The 23428-nt window shown below is 40.8% G+C and overlaps 1 protein-coding gene across 10 annotated transcripts; it reads right to left on the bottom strand.

Moving 5' to 3' along the window:
* Positions 1-194: 194 nt before the first annotated feature.
* arfip1 (ADP-ribosylation factor interacting protein 1 (arfaptin 1)) lies at positions 195-22686 on the bottom strand. Of its 10 annotated transcripts, none has more exons than XM_060917299.1 (11): positions 22567-22686; positions 21795-21902; positions 20632-20936; positions 10720-10809; positions 10281-10386; positions 8460-8579; positions 6436-6548; positions 6131-6352; positions 5556-5713; positions 5122-5296; positions 195-2577 (listed from the first exon to the last, which is right to left on the bottom strand). In XM_060917299.1, exons 3-11 carry the CDS (start codon positions 20932-20934, stop codon positions 2416-2418), a joined length of 1449 nt encoding a protein of 482 aa, XP_060773282.1. In that variant the 5' UTR covers positions 20935-20936; positions 21795-21902; positions 22567-22686; the 3' UTR covers positions 195-2415. The 10 variants fall into 10 exon arrangements, with proteins under 10 accessions (XP_060773282.1, XP_060773283.1, XP_060773284.1 ...); XM_060917300.1 differs by lacking the exon at positions 22567-22686 and adding an exon at positions 22456-22560; XM_060917301.1 differs by lacking the exon at positions 22567-22686 and adding an exon at positions 22176-22417.
* Between the last annotated feature and the right edge of the window lie 742 nt (positions 22687-23428).

Below are 23428 nucleotides of genomic sequence, written 5' to 3'. Positions count from 1 at the left end.
GGAGCAAGCTGAGTGAAAGTGGAACAGCGCCCTCTGTAGGAGACACTCGATATACGGTGCCAACATTCTCTCTCGAAATTTTAGAAAATAGCTGTAGTTTAAGATGAAGCTTTGTGAAGTTTTCACAGTGCTGGTGATTAGATTCACCCTGAAATATTGATAAAGTTATTAAAAGAAAAAAAAAACATCTCGGGTTTACAAATGAAAAAGTTTAATTCTTTTCCTCTTAATGTACCCACAGGGAAATACCCACAGAAAATATAGGAAATTTATCTATACTGCATGTGTACAAATACATTTTATATAGAGAAGATATTACATAGTCATGCAAAGATATGAAGTTTATCTTCGAGTGGTGAACATATTCACGAGTGAGCGAAGCAAACAAATGAAAATATTTAACACGAGAAGATAAACTTAGTATCTTCTCACTACCATGTAATGTTCTTTATATTATATGGACACATCCACAAAAAATAAAATTATTTTGATTAATTTGTGTAAGTTTGAACCGTTTCATCATTTTGACGACACGGGTCGTCAGTGGGAAAACACTGGGAGTGACATCATTGGAGTGAAATATGTCACTCAGACCTGCGATGTATTTTGCATGAAAAATGCGAGTTTTTCAATATGAGAAGATAAACTTCATATCTTCAGATTTACTTTTATGTAGAAACATTTACAAAAAGTACCCAAATTTATCAAAACAAATTCATCGAGTTCCTCGCGAGTGACATGTAGAAATTTATATGTCCCGGATGAAGCTTGTACGAAAAATACAAGTAGCGTATTTCCCAGTAAAACACTCATGCCCATTCATTTATGTGTGTCACACAGAGTAAGCTCATGCACAGGGATGAGTTTTAGGGTCACAGTCACTATAAATTGTGCATTTTTTCTGCTGATACAGAAATTTACCTGAATATTTAGAAAATTCTAGTGTTTACAGTCGAGTCTAAAAGTCTGACAAATTTTTTTAAATCAGTGGGGGAAAAAGATGAAGTTTTTGAATTATATTAAAGTTATCAATCATTCTTTATTGAGGCAAATCCAAAAATTTAAATTACAAAGCTGGGGGGGTGGAAGAAACACCCCCGCCCAATTTCCGCCGTCAGACTGTAATTGTGTGTTAGAAATAAAGAAATGTAATAAAATATAAATGAATGTTTATGCTGTTAGAATAAACTGGACTTTCACATTTGATCAGTTATCAATCATCAGTTAAGTTTTTTTTTCTGTTTTTAAATGGCAAAATGATATCATGTCTTGCTCACTCAGACTTTTGGACTTGACTGTAGATTATTTTCAATGAAAATATTTCTTTCAGTTTTTGTATTTTGACATTTGCAAAAAAAAGTGGAAAAATAGAGATTCATTATTACAGATATCAGCAAGCGTGAAACAAACATTTACATCACAGCACAGTAAAAAGAGAAATAAAAAAACCACGGGTCTCAGACAGACGCAGGAGGAGCTTGTCGTTCCAGTTTTCACGTCAGAATGAATTTGGTTTATCAAATACAAAACAGTTCTGAAATGGTTCATAATCTGGAATGCAGCTAAAGAGTGGGAGTGTTTATAAAAAAAAAAGTGGATTTATAATAAAGAGTGAAAAAGAAACTGCAGGTCCTTTTAGTTCCACATTATTAAATGTACACATATACACATTTACTGGTGTGTGTTGATCCAGAGCATAGTGTGACACAGCCATGTTTTTTCTAACTGTTTGCTGGAGAGAGAAAAGGCACATTATTGAACTGAAAGCTTCTAAAACATTAATTTTTAAGTCATTTATATTAAATATAAAGTCTTTTAAATCCACACATTGAGATTTGCTCTGTTCAGTGTTTAATTAAAACAGGACACGTATCAAACTTCTACTTTTCCAAAATGGAAAACAAAAGAAAAATCCCACAACAACTGACTCTCTAATCCAGCACCTGGTGACTGTAGAAACTAGATGATGAAAATCACTGGGGTTTATAAGGAAGGCAGAAGAACCAGAGCAGGAAAAAGGCTCTGGACAAATCTGGACTTTGTGGTTTACATTCAATAAAATGTTTAGATTTTTACAAAAAAAGATCTGATTTGTCATAACTGCTTTCGGATGTTATTAAAGTGCACATCTGATTTTCTCCCACGTGAGAACCGCACTCCTCTCCCAAATAAACACTCGCTTAAAAACCTAACTGTGGAACTGAAAGAGAAATAATTTCTTACTTTTCTTTTTCTCTCCAAACTCAACTTGAATTTTTTTAATAGCTTTAGTGTCCTTGAGTGGAAAAAACAAACAACAAAAAACAACGGCAAGACGACAAAATAATTTGAGATATTTAGTATTGGTGGAGTGCATGAACTTCCTGCTTCTCTCTGGAACAAACCACCTGCAGCACCTTTGGAGGGGGGTTAGTTTCAGACTCGATGTTCCTCTAACCAGGAGGGTGTGTCTGCACCGGGCATTTTCAGTTTGATGTGGAACTGTCTGAGTGTCTGCTCCAGGTGCTGTTGGTTTCCAGCAAAATATGCAGCGATGGCGTTGTGGAAGAGGATCAGCTGATTGTGGAGAACCTTCACCTGAGGAACATTATGATTATTCATTTAGTATTAAACCAGAACACCTTCCACCGCTGAATCTCACAAACTGTCTAAAACCACAAAAAAAAAAAAAAAAAAAACCCCAGACCTTATTTACACACAAGCTACGCCCAAAACCACGTTATTAAACCGTATTTACAACAAGAGACAGGAACACACTATTTCACTCACCAAATATCTCCATTCATTAACACACTCCTTTTCAGTTACACACTGAGTGCAGAATCAATTTTAGGGAAAGAAAATCTTGTAAAATATTTTCTTGCACTAATGGTAGGTGTATCAGACACTCACTGGCTGTGCTGTGAAAACTGTGCATGCAGAAGCTCATCCAAGTTTCCAAATCTGCCCTTGCTTAAGTCTTGAATATTTTGTATCGTGTATTAGATTCTTCAAAGTAGGCACCTTTTGCTTAGATGACAGCTTTGCACATCTTGGCATTTTCTCAGTCAGCTTTACGAGGTAGTCACCTGGAATGGCTTTCAGTTTACAGCTGTGCCTTGTCAAGAGTTAATTTCTTGAATTTCTTGACCTCTTAATGTGTTTGAGACCATCAGTTGTGTTGTGAAGAGGTAGAGTTGGTATACAGTGAATGGCCCTATTTGAGTACTGCTCTAATCCATATTATGCCAAGAACTACTCAACTAAGTAAAGAAAAACGACAGTCCATCATTACTTTAAGAAATGAAGTAATGAAGTCAGTCTGGAAAAGTTTGGGATGAGTTGGACCGCAGAGTGAAGGCAAAGCAGCCAACGAGTGCTCAGCACCTCTGCGAACTCCTTCAAGACTGTTGGAAAACCATTTCGAGTGATGACCTCATGAAGCTGATTGAGAGAATGTCAAGAGTGTGCAAAGCTGTAATCAAAGCAAAAGGTGCCTACTTTAAGAATCTAAAATCTAAAACATATTTTGGTTTGATTAACATTTTAAAGTTTACTAAATGATTCCTTACGTGTTGCTGCATAGTCTGGATAACTTCAGTATTCATTTACAATGTAGGAAAAAAAATTAAAAAATAAAAACATCAAATTTGAAGGTGTTTCCAAACTTTTGACTGGTACTGTATCTTAAGATATCGGCTAGTGGCAGCGCGTCCGCCTCTCGATCAGGAGATCGTGAGTTCTATTCACGGTCAAGTCATACCAAAGACCATCATAAAAATGGTACCTACTACCATCTGGGAAGGCATGCTGCAATACAGATGCAAGTGGGGAGTTACACTCTCTTGGTTACCAGAGGACTAGCCCCCCCCACTGTAACCCTAGCTATGTAACAGGCAAGAGGCCGAGGGCTGTGGAAACGGAGATCGGCACCGCCCGATGCGCCACATGGCGTGGAAGGACTTGTTGTTGTATCTTAAGATCTGTTCAGTATTTTGGGAGTAACAGCAGGTTGAAGTTGGTACAACAGAGTAAAAATAAATAAATAAAAATAAATAAATAAATAAAAACTGCTCGCGTGACGTCAGGAAACTGCTGGTGCTTTCTGAGTCACGGGAAAGCAGTCAGGCTCTCTCTCTCTCCTGATCAGTTTTCGACTGGATTACTCGTGAAAATCATAACGTTTATAGGGATGTTCTCTCACCATTTCTGATGAAGTATTCAGCAAAATTTACCCTCTGATAGTTTTGATGTTATGATCCACGGGAGATTTTGAGGGGAGTTTTTATAGCTTTACCGACTTATTTTTTTTAAAGAAAACTGACTCATGAAAATAAATAACTAGTTTAAGAATATAACTGTAGTTGTTTTGATGGAAAATAGAGATCTTAGTGGTTGGAATGAGATTTTTAAAAACTGGAAGTCAGAAACGTGTCTGTCAATTTCAATGCAGTTTATTGTAATTGTTTATTGGATGTGGCTCACAGTTTTTTCGAGGTTTGCCTTGAAAGCTGTCAATATTATCATTTTGAGAAAAAGAAAAAAAAAAAAAGCCCTACAGAGCACAAAGACGGGATTAGAAATCTTTTTTTCCCCCTTTACTTTGATAGAAAATGGTAGACGTGAATGACATTGTGCTTATTTATGCATATTTTATAATTAACATTGATTTCTCTTACTTTGTGATGTATAAGAGAGTTAAGATCAGCTTTATATTGCACAAATAAAGCCATTTGGTGAAACTTTAAATCGGTACACTCTCGTCTTCAATGTTTTTACCAAATTAGCATAATTAATACTAATTAGCATCATTTGTTTTTGCTAATTTTTCAAACTTTGTATTCAGTATACAACCATCTATGTGCCTGCCAACATCCATGTAAAATAGAAAAGTTATAAAGAAAAAAACATTTGATCTCGTGTGTTAACGAGGCCCATGTTGGACCATGTGATCCTCATACAGAATATTACAGCAGTTTTCTAAAAATTAAGCTGTTTTTCAATCTTTGATTTGTAATATCTCAAGAACGGATAAACATTTTAATTCTGTAAAAAGTATGTTGTCCTGCATTCAATGAGAGCAGTTTCAAACAATTTAGACAGAACTTGAATTTTCACCTGATCTGTCTCATAAACGTTTACCTTATTCTCTTCCAGGAATTTGAGTTTAGTTGAGACGTCATTGCGCATCTTCTCATATTTTTCACGGTAGATCTGGAACTGGATCTGGGACTGTTCAATCTTGGGCAGTGTGGTGGCATCGCGTGGGCCGAGATTCAGTTCCTCCAGATCTGTACGATACGCATCATATTCAATCCTGCAACACAGAGAGAGAGAGAGAGAGAGAGAGAGAGAGAGAGAGATCTGCTTCAGTGTGTTTACAGAATTTACTGCATGGCTTTATTTTTCTCCTGACACCACATGCTGTCTGAGAATCAGAGGATTTACGCGTCTTCACTCCACATTCTAAAACCTGCAGCTTCTCGTCGGGCAGTGAAGTGATGAGGCACTTATTCTGAACTGATTATAAAGCAAGGCATACTGAAAAACTTTACAGAAGGTCGCTGAAGTCATACCGAGCTGTTTCATACTGTTTGACATTGATCATGGTGTCCTCAATGGTTTTGTCCACCAGTGTGTTGACGCTGGCGATGAAGAAGTTGATCGCTCCTAAGAGAGTCTCCCCGTTCTTAGACAGAAGCTTCTGAGTCTCAGCGTTGTAGCCAAACTCCTCCTAAACCAAGATTTTATTTATAATAAAAGGGGAAAAAAAAAAAAAAAAGGCGTTTTACATACGATCACTCATCAGTACATTCCAAACAATTCTGTGTTTGGTGCACGCGCACGCACAATCACCAAAACAAACCAAATCTTCTGTTCTGGAACGCCTCTGTAATGCTTAATCAACCATCTATAAAGCAAAACTAAAGCTAAAATTTATTTTCCAGATTTGAAGCTGTTCCATTGATGAACAAGAAAAGTTCACTTTGGAGTAAAGAATTTTTTTTTTTTTGTAAACATGAGGGGGAAAAGGTGTTTTTATTGTCTTAAGCCTGCCATCAGGAGAACGGTTGCATGTGAAGAGGTTGTGTGTGTGTAAGAGAGATATGCATAAATGAGTTTTTTAACTGAGATGACATTTTTGGCTCACATGCAATTCAGGTGTTTTGAGACTAAGGTCAGCAAAGGCATCGCCCAGTTGGCGCTGCGTCTGCATCATCAGTGCAAGCTGATTGGCCAGCGTCTGTGCAAGCTTCACCACCTGCTCGTATTTACGCTTGTTTTCACGCAGCACATCAATACGAGCCTCCAGCTCCAGATCCACGGTGCGTGAGCCGCGTCCCAGCTTCTCTGATAGGATCTGCTTAGTGCACTGTGGGGAAACGAAAAGAAAAATGACTCACTCGTTGAATCACTGACTCATTCACTGAATCACTCAATCACCGAATCACTCACTTTGTATGTGTTAATGCTCCACTTCCTGACCAACTCGAGTTTTTCAATCGCTGGGTTTTTCATGTCGTCAGCGAGGACCACAGCACCGCTGTTAGCCTGTTCTTTCACAGACCCTGTTCAAACAACACACAATCCGAGACATCGAGTTAAAAAACACACAGTACTGACTCTATTAAACCCAACATGTGTGTTCATGAGGTGTTCACGCTTGCAAGAGACTCAGAACAGCTTCTAAGCATCAGATTCTACATGTCTGTGGAACCGTACTGCAGCGCTGGAGAACTGTTCTTCTAAAAGGTCTTGTCGGTCAGTGGAGTGATGAAGGAGGTGAAGAGCACTGTCTACATCACATTACTCTAAAGCCATTCAAAGATGTTCAGTTCAGTTTAATTAGGATATAATTGATACAATATATAGATATATGAGGAGAGATATGTTAAAACACACATACTGTATGAGAGATACAGTTCCCGCCATGATTAGTGGCACCCCTGTAAAGATTAGTAAAAAGGGTTAGGAAAAACAAACAAAAAACCCTTCCATCTCTTGGAGATACAGAGCAGGGCACCCGAGACCATTCCTCTTTACACAATCTCTCCAGATCATCCAGGGTCCGAGGCCCTCTCTTGTGCTCCCTCTTCTTCAGCTCACCTCACAGGATTTCACTGGGGTTCAGGTCAGGGGACTGAGATGGCCATGGCAGAAGCTTGAGTCTGTGCTCAGTGAACCATTTTTTGTGTCGAGTTGGACATATGCTTCAGATCATTGTCCTGCTGGAAGATCCAATGATGACCCAGTTTGAGTTTCCTGGCAAAGGCAGCCAGATTCTGATTTAAAATGTCCTGGTATTTCATGGAGTCCATGTACCCTAACAAGGTTTCCAGATTCTTTGTAGGGAAAATATTTTACGGTCGGGATCGGGTTCTTGTCGTACCAAACCCACCTTGAGTGTTTGTTGCCAAAATGCTCCATTTTTGTTCCATCAGACCAGAGAACATGGTTCCAGTCAAAAGTTGTAGTAGCGTTTCACAAACTTCAGGTGCTTAACATTTGCAGTTAACTGACAGAAAATACTTTTTTTCTGGCACCTTCCAAATAACCTGTTGGTATGGTGGGCGAGTCTGAAACTGTTTTTCCTCTGAATAATTTATTTCAATTAAAGGTTGGAGTTCTCTCATTTTTTCAGTGCAAGATGAAGCGACTTCACCAAAAAGTGGATTTTTTTCCCCCTAACCCTTCAATAATCATTACCACATTTGTGTCGCTGTCCAAATACTTATAAACCTGACTAAATATCAATCTAATGACGCTTGTGTGCTCTGGACTTCATTGTACATGTAACTAAATACAGAGGTCTGCCCTGTAAGTCCACATGTCTCCAGGCTTCTTACAATAAAATCAATCCAATCCATTTAAAAAATATGGTTCTTTATTCATGGCGTTTTTCAGCTAAAGCTACAATTAAACCCATCATGAAATGGACATTGCAAAGCAAAATGAGACTCAGCCGATGTGATATCTGAACAGACAATAAAATTTACCACTGAATACCAGTCACAAAATTTGCAAGTTTCCAAGAGCACCATAAAACAGAGAAGCTGAAACTAATATATATAAAGTTAGAAAATTTCAGAAACCTGAAAGAGGAGAGACCCAGTGAGGACTAACAGCAACCTGGAAAAGAAACGTGCATCAAGAGCCACAGACTAAATCCTTCAAATGCAGAGAAGAGCAGAGAAGCTGAAAAGTGAAAGGGGGAAGAAGACATGAAAAAACACACTGCAGAAAACCATCAGCTTCCAGATTCTGTATTAAACCACACACACACGGCAAAAATTACATTTGTAATGCTATTAAACAAAAATATAGCATGTGACATTTTATTAGTGCGGATAAAACGTGCACCAAAGCCGCTGCGGGTCGCGACGTGATTCTTAGAGCTTTAAGTAAAAGAGTGAGAAGCAGAGCCAGTGTTACAGCAGAGGAGGATTGTGGGACAGCGACAGACTGCCATGCTGTGGTACCTGTCTCTCGCTCCACCTGACTATCACTGATAGAGCGAGACAGACGGCTCGCTGCCACAGGACTGGAAGCCTCAGTGGGAGACGAAGGAGACGAGGAGGATGAAAGCTGACTCTTCTGTCCTGTAAACGTTCAGCAGCAGAGTGAAGATGAGAAGAAAGCAGAGTGACTCTGTATCATCACCATGTCACTAAATTCACCACATTACACACACACACACACGGCGGGAAAGTTTTGTTGGAGCCATATTTAATATTTCAGTGTTAAGGATATGTTTCAGGTTGTATTAGTTTGGTAGTGTTGCATGTATTTTTTATTTTTTTGTATGTTTGCTCTATAGCTGAAGAGAGGGAGAGGATGACAGTGAGCCACACCTGAGGTCAGGTAGGATCATGGTGGAGCAAACAGTCACTGACCGCGACCATGTGCAGTCCAACACAGAAACAGGTAACCAACTTGATCGTGTTCAAAAAATACTTTGGGCTTGAAATTTTTACAGCTTTTTTTCTAGTTTATGTGAATAAAATAGCATTTTTAATTGAAGACGATGCTTTTTATGAGTCGACTGGAACCAAGCGTACTCCTTTTACAGTGACGAATAGGGAATTATCCCCAAATGCTCCTATTTTTTGGCAGTACAGGTGTTTTAGTAAAGATTAAAAAGTGAAAACCCAAATATTCTATCAGGAAATCTGTTGAAATGTGTACGAGCTGAACAATTACAGAAGATCACTTTAAATGTACACAAATTTAAAAACACTGAAGTGAAAAATACAGGGTTTGAATCAAACTCACCGATTTAACAGGTTTATTATCCCCCAGCATATAATGCGGGGCGATATCGCTATCGCTTTGTTCGTCTGTAAACATTTTAGTTTCTGGAGCATAACTCAAAAACCATTAGGAATTTTTTCACAAAACCTGACAGTTATGTTAAGTGACCAGAGGAGTCGTGCCTTTTGACATTTTGGGATTTCTGTGATTTTTTTCCATGGCAACCAATTCAACTTCAGTAAATTTGGAGTGGGGTTTCATGTGGGGGCCGGGGGGGGGGGGGGAGATACGTCATCTCCTGATGACTCGTTTATAGTGTAATAATAATTCTGTGTGTAAAACTATGGCTTTGGAGCCTTCATGTGAGGATAACTTAAGTTTATTTAATATTAAACTCACATTTAAACTAACACTCCCTGGTACATCACTGACTGACAGCATAAGAGAAACAGATGCCTTTTACAGTGACTGAGGCAATAATGTCTGTAAGTGTATAATATTAACATTAAAAAAAAAAAAACTAAACTAAAAACTCAACATACAAAAAGTCAAACAATTTATAAAGTTTATTTAAATACATGTTGATGAAAGTGTTGAAAATTAAAAAGCCAAAACTGTATCATGATATGCAAGTGGACAGGGTGTGTGTGTGTGTGTGTGTGTGTGTGTGTGTGTGTGCACGCGCATACTGGAGAGACAGAACAGGATATGCTGCGGTTTGGTTATAATTATTCACACAGACTAGGTATGAGCGCGACACTGATGAAAGAGGAGAGCGAATGAATAAAGATCACACACATCATTAGAGGAACAACACTGTCCTGCTTTTCACATTCAAATTCGCTGCCTGCTTTAAAACAAAGCTGCACAGTTCTGAGTTTTATTAAAGAGACAGTGAAACCTTTATCCGTGTGGAGAAACACGAACTCGTCCATGAAAAACTCTTGAGGAAGATAACTGCATTTGATTATTATGGACATATAATTTTACCAACAGTGAGAAACTCCTATCAAAAGCATGTCTTTTGGTAATAAACAAATCACCTGTACCTGTGTATGGTCCCACTGCAACTGCGCCCTCGGTCATCACGCCATGGTCTGGTGCACAGTGGACGTGTGAAGTGATTGGTCCAGAGGGTTGATTATGCGACATGTCCTGCAAATCAAAAAGAACATGCCCCACTTCTCTTATTAATGGTAGGGTCAAAAAAAAAAAAAAAAAAAAACCACAATCACATCAGAGACACGCAGTGTGAGAGAGAGACACGCAGAGAGAGAGAGAGACACGCAGAGAGGGAGAGAGAGAGAGAGAGAGAGACACAGAGACACGCAGAGAGAGAGAGATGCACAGACATTAAAATTTTCAAGTTCCTGAAACAGCTCTTGAAGTGGAAACATGCCCATAAAACAACTTCCAGAAAAAGTGTGTCATGGAACCAAGATACTGCAGAAACATTTTAATAAGTTGGTCAAAGTAATTGTTTCTTACACGCTGGAACACATCTCCACCCGAGTCTCCGTTACTGCTGACTGAAAGCTCAGCAGCTGGACTTCTGCAGGCCTCATCTGCCATGACTACCTGTACACACACAAACAAAATTTACTAGTGTACAATTAATGTCAAGTAAGCGCAGTAAAATATAAACAGGTGATAATGCGCATCACTAAATTAAATGACTATTCTCTTAAACTAACTGTAAATAAACTGTGTAATCACACCATAAATACTCCACTTGTTTCCAAGGCAATGTGTTAATATAAGGAATAATAAAAGTTAATTTTCAAGCAAAGCTAACAGGGTGTATGAGCACGCATACAGTGTTTCTGGACCCAGTATACTTTCCTGACTGGAGTGGGAGGAGTGAAAATGTGAAGAGTCTAAGGAGTGTGAAGAACACGTGTGCAAAATCTGTAGAGAGGAAAGTGTGTGAGGAGAGTAAAGAGTGCAAAGTCTGAAGAATGAGGAGTGCGGAGAGTGATTTTTAGTACAGCAGTGCGTTTCTCATCTTCATATCTTTAATCAGGATAATGCCAACTGCAGCGCTGAAATTCATGAACATTCAGGTTCCCCGTTTGTTCTCATCACGGTCCATGTGGGTTTCCTCCGGGTTCTCGGTTTCTTCCCATAAACATGCTGGTAGTTGGATCTATGCTAAATTGACCCTGGGTGTGAGTGTGTGCACTTGGTGCCCCATGATGTGCTGATGTTCCAGCTGGGGTGTATTTTTGCCTCGTGCCCCCGTGACAGACTCCAGATCCACCCTGACCGGGATAGCGAGCAAGGGGCAATAAACTGCTCCTTCAGGATTGGACACTTGCTCCATTCATTCACTCCCGTGTGAAATTAAAGATGTAAAAAGGTGAAATATTCCATCATTAACGTAGAGGAATGAGTCAACTATCCCGAAGATATTCGATAAGACTTTAAAAATGAAACAGGCTATTTTTTTTTCCTTTTTGTAGGTTAAGAAGCAGGTTTTAAAAAATTACTCCTGTAGCTTCCCAAACCAAATAAGTAAAACCTTTTACTGCTGCTGCACTGTTCTGCTGATTCCCATCATCTTCATTCAATGCAAATCTACAGTGAGCTCCAAAACGGACCACGTTTACTGGGTTGTACGTCACCACATCATCTCCAAAGGCCTCTCAAAACACACTTCTGACACCCAGCTCTGTGCAAAACTCTCAACGATTTTAATCTCTGGCTCAAATGAAAGCAGTCCACAGTGTCCAGTAACACAGGATGTAAATATTTTAAAGCCACCCGACGCCTTCATGGCCAGTGAACGTCTGCAACGTCTCAGAGACAAAAAGCAACACATGGGAGGATGTGAACTAACCCTGAATATTTCTAATAATAAAGCTGTGTAGACTCAAACCCTGGTGTTACTGTAGAGCAGGCACAGGGTCACTGGGCGATTTTAATATGGAAGATAAAACCTAGGTGATCTGCTGTGGACGGGTGATACGGTGCGAGATGTGTTTGAGTTCAGTTGCTAAGAAACGGAGACACAGCAGCAATGTGATCGACCGAGCAGAAACACATGAGGCCTTTGTTTCCTTCATCGACTGTTTGCACAAGCCGCACTCACTTTACAGGAGGACTGTTAGTGTACAATACAGCTGGAGTGTGACAAAACATTAACACACATCTGTACAATAGACAACATTCAACAACTAACCCTGTGTCCAAAACCACTCGCTCACTACTCCCTACGTAGGGAATTCTATATAGAGGACTATATAATGAGCTCATTATAAAAAACACTTTCGGACACTACTCTGCTGCGCCGTTATTTACCTCATTACTGTCGCACAATTAAAATGTGCCAGGTTAGTCGGCTGGTGGGTTTTCAAGATAATAAATACATGCGTGTATTTTTGTGATAAATCCATATTATACTGAGCATATTTCCCACATTAATAAATACAACGTACTGTGTGTCTGCTGCAGTTTTCAGTTCTTTTGTTTTTTTAAGATTTTTTTGGGGCTTTTTTTCACCTTTATTATTGGATAGGACAGTGTAGAGACAGGAAACGAGTGGGAGAGAGAGAGAGATGGGGAGGGACCGGGAAATGACCCCGGGCCAGAATCGAACCCGGGTCCCCGGACCCATGGCACGACGCCCCCAGTTGTCAGTTCTTTTTAATCAAGGCTGCATACTTTCTCACTGCCTTTTATTAAATCAAATTTGAGGCTTTTGATTTTCTTTCTTTCAGTGCGACCACAATGCATGATGGTACATATTGCTTGGTTAGTGACCATCGGTTGTACACTACTTTTCATGATGTATTGCGGGATACTTTGAGTGCACTATATAGGGTGTAATAATTCTCACTATACATTTGGACAGCGCTACAAAATGGCAAACTCACTATATAGTGAGTGATTTCGGACACAGGGCAACTCCTCGTTTTCTTTTATCAATCAGGATGAAGAGAGGTTACATCATTCTGCACCAGTACAAAAGTTTATTTAGCCCATGTGTGTATATTTACCTTATTCACATTCATTTTCTTCTTAGTATTATTGCTGCATTAGCAATGAGCAACATGTGTGTTGGAGAAAGAGAGATGGCCGTTATATGGCTGTTTATTCAACGGTATCAAGCAGCACGCATCCTACAGAGTGAAATCGCTTACACGAACGTTAGACAGCCAGCTAGATTTCACTGCAGTCTGAATGTCGGAACCTCCCTGAGGCTCTGCACATCTCTGCAGCTGTTACACAGCTAACTCAAGCCAGACATATAGTGTAGTTTAACAATAAATAAATAAAAAAGGTGGTTTGACGCACATTGTATAACGTTAGCATGTAAGCTAACATCCACACCAGAGTATAAAGACACAGATCACACAAGGACTTGAAAAAGAGATATAAACTCAACACTTCCTGTTAGTCACTAACATGAGCTCGTGAGCGCAACAACTTCACAACAATGATCAGATCAGCCAATTTATCCATCACAAAAATTCTCCTCTCAAAATTAAAAAAATAATAAAAATACCCAGTTTCCTGTTCAGCAAGAATCCAATCAGTCCTGAGTCTGTTCCTCCTATAGTGTATAATATCTGTCTCTTTCACTGCTGTTTGCTTTTTTTTGGCATACAGAGAAACATTATTTGCAGAAGTAGATAAAATCATACACTCATTAGCAAGTTCAGGGAGCAAATAAAAGCTCTAGTGGAGAATCATGAATTTTCTGACACCTTTCTGTTTTAGCCAGCGTTAACCTTTTCAGCAGTTTGTGCTACAGTAGCTTTTCTGTGGGATTGGACTATTGAGGTTTTTCACCCACGTGACCAAGTCATGTGATGCATCGTTAGGCTGCCATTTTGGACGTCACGGCTCGAATCAGTTTGAATGCGAGGAAGGTGACAAATGAAAAACAAAGAAAAAGGAGCGAAATGCAGAAAACACCTTCACTATCCAGCGACGTAGGGCATTTACAGGGCGAGCAGAGGGAGAGGTATTTGCAAAAATTGAGGTTAGCAGGCTTAGAGAACGACGTTTACCTGCTTCCACCAGGATTGTTCACTGATGTACGGAAGTACACGAAGCCCTCGTCTTTACCTGACTTCGGCCCACATGATCTGTATACCTATGTCGTTAAAAACCCATCGCCATACACAGGTATTGATCTGAAAGCGTATAAGAGTTTGGATGCCTACAAATATTTTGTGTCAGGCTGGGTAACATGCCTACATCAGCGGGTCGTCCCTGGAGCTGGTGGTCGCCATCTTATTACAGCTAAGGTTTGTTCACATTTTCATTTACTTTCGGTCCTCAGGATAAACAAAATGTTATTAAATGTCATTGAAATAACTTCTTAGTCTGTTGAGACATGGCCCGTTATAAATTTGCTGTTACCAGGCAATGACCAAGAACTGTATTATTAGGGTCAGTGTCTGTGTTGTAGCAGTGTACTAGCAGCTAGCTGTTAGCACTAGCTAATGTCAACAACATAGTAGCTAGTATGTTACTGTAGGAATGTTTACGTTCAGTCATTTGGATGACTGTTAAAACCTTTCAGTCTCAAGTTTTTCCTTTACTGTATTTACTAGTTTACTGTAATTATGATCCAGCAGCTATTTACACCGGATCCAGTGTAAATAGCTGCCGGAGCGAGCTCCGGCTTGCTCCCCCTCAAATTAAGCAGCGCGCTCCGGCTTGCTCCCAGAGCACTCTGGGAGCAAGCCGGAGCCTGCTGCTTAATTTGAGGGGGAGCAAGCCGGAGCGCGCTCCGGAACCTCGGCCGGAGCACTCCGGGAGCAAGCCGGAGTGCGCTGCTTAATTTGAGGGGGAGCAAGCCGGAGCTCGCTCCGGCAGCTATTTACACTGGATCCGGTGTAAATAGCTGCCAGATCATAATTACAGTAAACTAGTAAATACAGTAAAGGAAAAAAAACTTGAGACTGAAAGGTTTTAACAGTCATCCAAATGACTGAACGTAAACATTCCTACAGTAACATACTAGCTACTATGTTGTTGACATTAGCTAGCTTGACCTTCAAAATGGCGGACACCGGGGAGTCATGTGACCCTGTGACGTCAGGTGAAATACCTCAATATGGGCTAGCCTTCATGTCCCATGCAAATCAACGAGCCTTCAATGCCCATGATCCTGTCGCCGGTTCACCGGTTGTCCTTCCTTGAACCACTTTTGGTCGGTACTAACCACTGCATACCAGGAACACCCCATAAGATGTGTCATTTTGGAGATGCTCAGACCCAGTCAACTAGAAATCACAATTCTTCCCTCGTCAAAGTCACTTAGATCCTTACGCTTACCTATTTTTCCTGCTTCCAACACATCAACTTCAAGAATTGACTGTTCTCTTGCTGCCTAATATATCCCACCCCTTGACAGGTGCCATTGTAATGAGATAATGTTATTCACTTCACCTGTCAGTGGTCATAATGTTATGGCTGATCGGTGTGTACGTATACGTACACACACAGCCCTCAGAAAACTACCCAGGTGAGGAAAGCAGCACCAAGTAAACAGTGAACAGGGTTCTACATGCTGTACTCTCTGGCTTCAAGTTTCAAAAACTGCACAAACTGAATGCTGTGTTTGAGACAGCATTTTCAGACATGTTAAAACTCACTCTCTCTCACACACACACACACACACACACACACACACACACACACACACACACACACGGCAATAAGCAGTAGGTTTTGTCACTGGTTGTTAAACCCACTCATCCTCCAGATAACTTCAAACGAGCAGCTAATTGAGGATCTGCTCATCCCAGACACCGGTGCTACTGACTTGCAGTTTGTTGAACAGATTTACATTTTCAGCTAGAAACCTGGAGCAGTGATTTATATTCACTTTTCTGGAAGAATCAGCGTTTTCCAATCCCTGTTAGAATACTAAATGACACCGTTAACATTCTCACTACTTAAGAGCTGATTTTAATATTTAAAAAAATAAAATAAATCTCACACACACACACTATATTGCCAAAAGTATTTGCTCACCCATCCAGATTATCGGAATCAGGTGTTCCAATCATTTCCATGGCCACAGGTGTATAAAATCAAGCACCTAGGCATGCAGACTGTTTTTACAGTTTGGAGCTGCCCCTTCCTCTTCCAACATGACTGCGCACCAGTGCACAAAGCAAGGTCCATAAAGACATGGATGACAGAGCCTGGTGTGGATGAACTTGACTGGCCTGCACAGAGTCCTGACCTCAACCCGATAGAACACCTTTGGGATGAATTAGAGCGGAGACCGAGAGCCAGGCCTTCTCGTCCAACATCAGCGTGTGACCTCACAAATGCGCTTCTGTAGGAATGGTCAAAAATTCCCATAAACGCACTCCTAAACCTTGTGGACAGCCTTCCCAGAAGAGTTGAAGCTGTTCTAGCTGCAAAGGGTGGACCGACATCATATTGAACCCTATGGATTAGGAATGGGATGTCACTTAAGCTCATATGTGAGTCAAGGCAGGTGAGCAAATACTTTTGGCAATATAGTGTGTATATATATTTTTTCCAGCTTATTTGCCATGAAATCATTTCTGTACATAATGTTTTCATGTTTCTTTCAAGCTTTTTATCTTCCCTTCAAGATGCCACAGAATTTATTTATTCAGTATTTTAAATTGTTCTCGGATGTGTAAATAGAAGGTCTGTGACTCTGGTCGGGGTGAAAAAACGCTCAGATGTGGTTTTACACACATTTACAACCCTGTGATTTGGCACTAGAATGAAACAAGCTGTATTCCCTTTTTTGGTGAGATCATTAATATGTTGATTGGCTGCATCATCAGGACATGATTAGGTACGCAGCTGCCGCAGTACAAGCTGGGAAATGCAGTTCGAAAACGCAACCCAGAAGTTCTGCAACACAGGCTGTTTCTTTGAATGAGACACAGGCAGGAAAATAAAATGACCCTCCATGGATAAAAGCGAGGTCCATCATACTGTCTCCTTAGCTACGCTAGCTACTTGGAGCTTGTTAGTAGCTAAATGTTACTTGTAAGACTTACTGGCTTTTGATCCCAACAACAACTCAAAGTTTTTAGCAACCTATGAAACTTAATTTGAGGGGGATTCCTGAGCAAATAATGTGCATGAAATCACTTGCTTTGCGCAGTCAGGCAGACAGAGGAAGTCCATGTGCGCACGCACAGGTTTACCTTCTTCTTTTGGGTTTTACAGCAGCTGGCATCCACAGTGTCGCATTACTGCCATCTACAGGTTTACCTTGACCGTGCACTGAAAGTTACATCATTCTGTCCCTAAACAAACAGCTGATCACACCGAGGTGCTCGCTGACTGCCAATATTTGATCATTCGGTCCTGTTTCTTTTCCTTCACAACATAACATCTTTTCTTCTCACTTTCCGTTACTGTAGTCGGTCTTCCACGTTTCATTCGCACACTCACATCCTCCATTTTTCTCTCCCGTTTCAAATTTGTATCCCACAATGCCTTGCGTGAACAGGGGAAAGCCCACCACGTGATGCATGATGTAGTATCTTGAATTGGGTCATGGTGAAGCAGGAAAAAAATAGAGAATTTAGGGCCACATGGCCCTAAATTCATTAATTGTTCAATTTAAAAAAAAATGAATAAAATTGGAAGTCTGATTCGAATTCAGTAGCTTTCGGTACACTAAACAAAAATATCTAGGTGTCAGGCAAAATTCTTTTTATGACCTACATTTGAAAAATCTGAAAGGCAGTCTACCTTTAATTTGCATTTAAAAACAGAGATTTGATTTCACAAAGACGAAGACTTCCATAAAGTTAGTGCAGCACCCTGCATTTTACACATGATCTCCTGAGGAGCTTCGAACAATAAGCTATTTAGACCGTAAACAATATGAGCTCTTTTGCTTCATACCAATTAGATCATTAAGATATGATGGAGTCAGTCCATGGAGAGCTTTAAAAGAACAAGAATCTTAAAAGAAGTTCTATGCAAAAACTAATAACCAGTGGAGTTCATAAAGCGCTGGAGTTACGTGAGGATACTTGGGTATGTTCATGATCAGTCTTGCAACTGCATTTTGAACGCGCTGTAACTTAGCAATGTGTTCATTAGGAAGTCTGTGCATTAAACTATTACAGTAATCAAGACGAGATGTAATAAAAGCATGGACAAATGCACACAGACTTTCCTGAGACAAATACTTATTAATTCCCTTAATATTATTCAAGTGGAAAAACGCACTTTGTAATACATGCTGCCATAGACATTTTGTCATCAAACCAGACACCTAAATTCCAAGCACTGGTAATGGGACTAATTGTTATTTCCGACACACAAACTACAATTCAGGTCCATCTTCCTAAGTTGGTGCTTAGACCCAATCAATAACACTTTGGTTTTGTTGTCATTTAATCAGAGTCTGTCACTAATCATCCACCTACGAATATCCTCAATACATACTTCCATTGCAGCATCTTGATTTCTCTCACCCCCTAGCTTAAAACTTAAATAAGGCTGAGTATCATCTGCAAAGCAGCGGACAAGGTGAGGTTTCTCTAGAACACCGAATAGCCTTGACGTGGAGATGAACAGAAAACATTCCAAACAGGAGCCCCGAGGCTCCCCGTATTCAAGGCCAAAACACCTAGAGAACATTCCCTGAATGGAAACCTGCTGACTTTATGAAAATTTAAGATGATCTTGCTTCAACCTGTCAAAAAGTGGATAAACTCGCACAGTATGGCTCGATCCTTACCTCTGCCTTTAGTTTTCTGATGGCATGGGGTTGTGGTCTGCTCTGTGCAGTGAAATCCAGGGAGCTCCACCACAGCATCAGGAGCAGTTTCACTTCATTACATGTCGCTGAAGCAGAAAACCATTGAAAAGTCCTTTATTGTTCTTACCAGCAGTTTGGATTCATCCATTTTGTTGTGGAGCGTGAGTGCAAGTTGGTGAGAAGTATCCTGGGACTCAGTGGTCCAAAGCCACGTCTGTGAAGTCACCTGAGCGCACCACCACGTCTCCCATGGCACTGCTTTGATACAGAAAGAAAGATGAAGATTCCCTCAGGGAGCTTCTCTGGAGAATTTCCATGGGTATACATGTAAAGTCCAGAAGATCGTTTCGCAGTGTTAAGTGCCTGAGATGTTGGACCTCATTCCAGTCAAAAGCAACATCTCCAAATTCAGTCTTCCTATGAGCTCTCTACCTCGGTGTCACTTTGATACAGGAGGATGGCTGAAGATTCCCTCAGTGAGGGTGTCGCTATTTTGTTCTTCTCAATACCTGCAGAACTGTTGATGTTTCGGCTGTGCAGGTCAGAGGTAGGTAGTTAAAGACTTTACTGATCCTGAAGGAAATTAAGGATGGGGCTACTTGCTCGGCAGCCACTGGTATCGGCACCAGAAGAGGGAGCGATACCGCCTGGGCTTGAATGTGTGCTGCTGTCTGCAAATTCTGGGGCATGAATGAGTCTTAACTGTTACAAAACACTCCACGATTTTGGAAGTGGCCTGTTTTATCACCCTGTTTTGCATATATGGAATTTGCATTTGAAGGACAAGACAGCAGCATTAGAGGTTCACAGTATGTCCGTTCTGTTTACCAAACCCTCCTTTTTCAAACACGCCAAGGTAAACACAGATTTCCATTCTCTGGCACCTTCAAATGTCTAACTATTGTTCATCTGTCAGGACTAAATGCCATGAAATATTAGTCAAATTCCACCAAATATATTCAGACAACTCATAGATCACAGCTGGTGAAAGGTTTAAATGAGAAAAGATGTGCTTTTGCAATAAACAAATAAATAAAAAGGATTTCTCTTCTGGTAGTGATCGATTTGTCTTTGTTCTGACTTCATTTTGGCAAACACCACCATAACTACATGAAATGAGCTGATAGAAATCAGTCACAATAACTGGACTCTAAAACATGAAAAACACACTGAACACCACTGCAGCGGTCCCCGCACCAAAGCAAAGCGTCACCAAATTAATCTACGAGCTAGAACAGTGCTGCATGATTTCAAGAAAATTATTTTGGATTTAGAAAAATGAATTGCAACACGAACAAATAACTAAAATTGGATTCTTTTGGAGGCTGTAGGGTGTGTGTGTGTTGGTCATTTGCTGATGAACTGATATTTCAGAGATTTATTGGGGTTTTAATCAGAGATGGATTATAATGTAGTTCCACAGAATTAACAGCAAGGTCATGATTAACAATCAGTAATTAATCAATCAGAATATCAATTAAGTGCACAGCAATGCGATGACCTCATCTGACCTATAGCTTTTAAAACAGCACGAAAAGCTGCTTGTTTTCAGGCCAAATGTCTGCAGTGATTGATAAATGAAAAGAGATTTGAACCTGATGTCTGAAATCATAGCAGCTTAGAGCAGAGCAGAGCAGAGCAGACACCACGGCAGTCGAAAAGATCACCTTTAAATTCTGTGACGTTTCAGGATTAGCTGATTTGGGATCAGAGTTCTCCTCAGTGACTGTATGAACTCTGTCATTACTGCTGCAGTTCTGCATTACTACATCCGGATGGCCTTCATCCTCCTCACCATTACTCTCATGGATGAGGTTTTTAGCACTGCTACTGTCATTAATGTGGATCTCGGTCATGTGTGTGTCATCAGGGAAGCTCTCTGATTGGCTCACAGACTTGTCCATATCATTTGGAACCTCTTCCTGAGAGTCTGATAGGCTCCTCTGTGACTCGAGACTAGCCTCAGACATTCCTGCAAGCAAACGCAGACAGAGTGAGTGCAGAAGTCGCCTGATCTTTGCTCATGTGCTTCTTTTATGGCTTTATCAGAGTAAGTACTTTGTCATGGCCTCAGGTTATAAGACAGCTGAATAAAATGCTTCAGATTGCCACGTTTTTTGTCCAGTGGAAGCGAGACAGGCCAAGAATGTTATCACACCACTTGACCCTGAGGCAGTGCTCAACACGAAGCTGCATAAATTCTTGCACTGTGTATTATGATATACTGCAGCATGTACAACACTTCTGCATACAGGAGGAAATTTTCAGCGAATGCACAGAATCAACACCCCAGCTTCCTGTGAAAAACCAGCCGTAAACATAAGCTACTATTTTACACACAAATCTATGCAGGTCATTTATTACTTTCTAAAACATAAGACAAAGTTTCTCAGTGATTAGAAACAGATACTTCCAGTTTATCGCTCCACATGAGCACTACAATAAGCGCAAGACTGTATAATTAAATCAATCATTCACCATACTAACAGGTTAAATCATGGAAACGGAGTCTCGAGTAACAACACATCGAGTAAAACCTGTGCAATCAGAGAACTACGAGAAGCGACCAGTTCATCAGATCAGGACACGACAAACATGGACTTCTTCCACATTTTTAAACATTCCAGAATTATGTTCAATTTTCTTAATAATTGGTAACGATCAAAAACTGAAACATGGGGAAGGAACCTGCAACGTTCATGAGTAAGAGTGTTGAGGAACATCTAAACAAAAATGGTTTAGATCATTCGTGCCTTTTTTTTTTTTAAAAAAGTCTCTAAAACTCGGACAACATCCAGACTTTTCCCAAAACAAGAACAACTTTCCGCACTTTTCTGGATCTTTGCAGGAAGTGTGTACGCCGTGAAGAGGATCAGCCTGTAATCAGTTCATGAACACTGTGACCTCAGCTTTCACATGAACAATATACTCCTGTGTTCTGGATTTAAAAGAGGAAGAAAGAAATATTGCAGTCATAATTAAGCACTTTCCTATACAGCAGAAACTACTACTGTTAAATCCTGAGAGACAGAGAGAAATCATTAGGCCTAGTTTATTTACATTATACTGTAAAAGTTGTATCTGAGCATTAAATTTCTCTCACACTGAGCTCTACACTCATGAATTATTCATGACTACCTGTTGTTGTGTTTGAGCTCAGCAACAAACCTGCACACTCACTACCTTTACTGAATATTCTATAAAATCTCACCTTACAGAGAACTTAGTGTTTGTGTTAAAGTCTGCTGTTTTAATAAAATGTTTAGTTCCACTTCTAACGTCATTGCTGAACTTCCGGTTAAAGTTCTCCACTTTGTGGCAGTTAGCTAAATGCTAACGAGTCCCTCCCGGATCCTGACACACAGCCGGTTCTTTATTTCACTCGCTGTTTAAAATAAAAGTGTGTCTGCTCGAAACACTTTACTGTTTAATTTCACTCTCCAATGATAAATACATCTCCGTAACAGAAGGAAACATGAACACATCCTGACCGAAAGTTTTCTAGTCGGTTTTTCCTGGAGAACCGGTTCGAGCGAAGAATCCTAGCATTAGCTGTAATGCTAAAGGCCCTTAGCCTGCGCTCGCGCACCGCCGCGTCTCACCTGCTCCCGGGACCTGGATGAGTTCACTCCGCAGTTTCCTCGCGCGCTCCCGGTGGCATTTACACCTCACACTACGATCAACTTCCACATCCACAGGGCTCGTGCACTTCCGCTCGGTGACGTCGGATCGGCTCTGAAACCGGAAGAACAGAACAGCTCCGGGGTTGCCAAGTCTGAGAGAGAGAGAGAGAGAGAGAGAGAGAAAATCCCCTGAACCTGATTAAAACCTCGCTCAGCTCATCTCATTATCTGTAGCCGCTTTATCCTGTTCTACAGGGTCGCAGGCAAGCTGGAGCCTATCCCAGCTGACTACGGGCGAAAGGCGGGGTACACCCTGGACAAGTCTCCAGGTCATCACAGGGCTGACACATAGACACAGACAACCATTCACACTCACATTCACACCTACGCTCAATTTAGAGTCACCAGTTAACCTAACCTGCATGTCTTTGGACTGTGGGGGAAACCGGAGCACCCGGAGGAAACCCACGCGGACACGGGGAGAACATGCAAACTCCACACAGAAAGGCCCTTGCCGGCCACGGGGCTCGAACCCGGACCTTCTTGCTGTGAGGCGACAGCGCTAACCACTACACCACCGTGCCACCCTAAAACCTCGCTTCTCATCTCATCTCATTATCTCTAGCCGCTTTATCCTGTTCTACAGGGTCGCAGGCAAGCTGGAGCCTATCCCGGCTGACTACAGGCGAAAGGCGGGGTACACCCTGGACAAGTCGCCAGGTCATCACAGGGCTGACACATAGACACAGACAACCATTCACACTCACATTCACACCTACGGTCAATTTAGAGTCACCAGTTAACCTAACCTGCATGTCTTTGGACTGTGGGGGAAACCGGA

The sequence above is a fragment of the Neoarius graeffei genome, chromosome 3, assembly GCF_027579695.1.
Source record: "Neoarius graeffei isolate fNeoGra1 chromosome 3, fNeoGra1.pri, whole genome shotgun sequence".
NCBI classification, from domain to species: domain Eukaryota; kingdom Metazoa; phylum Chordata; class Actinopteri; order Siluriformes; family Ariidae; genus Neoarius; species Neoarius graeffei.
Note: the sequence above shows the minus strand (reverse complement) of the source record. Positions and strands in the feature narration are given on the sequence as shown.

Bases quoted from the DNA above. Each gene is read 5' to 3' on its own strand.
- arfip1 (XM_060917299.1), bottom strand. From the start codon at position 20,934: ATGTCTGAGGCTAGTCTCGAGTCACAGAGGAGCCTATCAGACTCTCAG. The intron at 10,387-10,719 runs GTAAGAAACAAT...TTTGATTTGCAG, and splicing joins GTGGAGATGTGTTCCAGCGT to GACATGTCGCATAATCAACC. The intron at 5,297-5,555 runs GTATGACTTCAG...TCTGTGTTGCAG, and splicing joins AAACAGTATGAAACAGCTCG to GATTGAATATGATGCGTATC.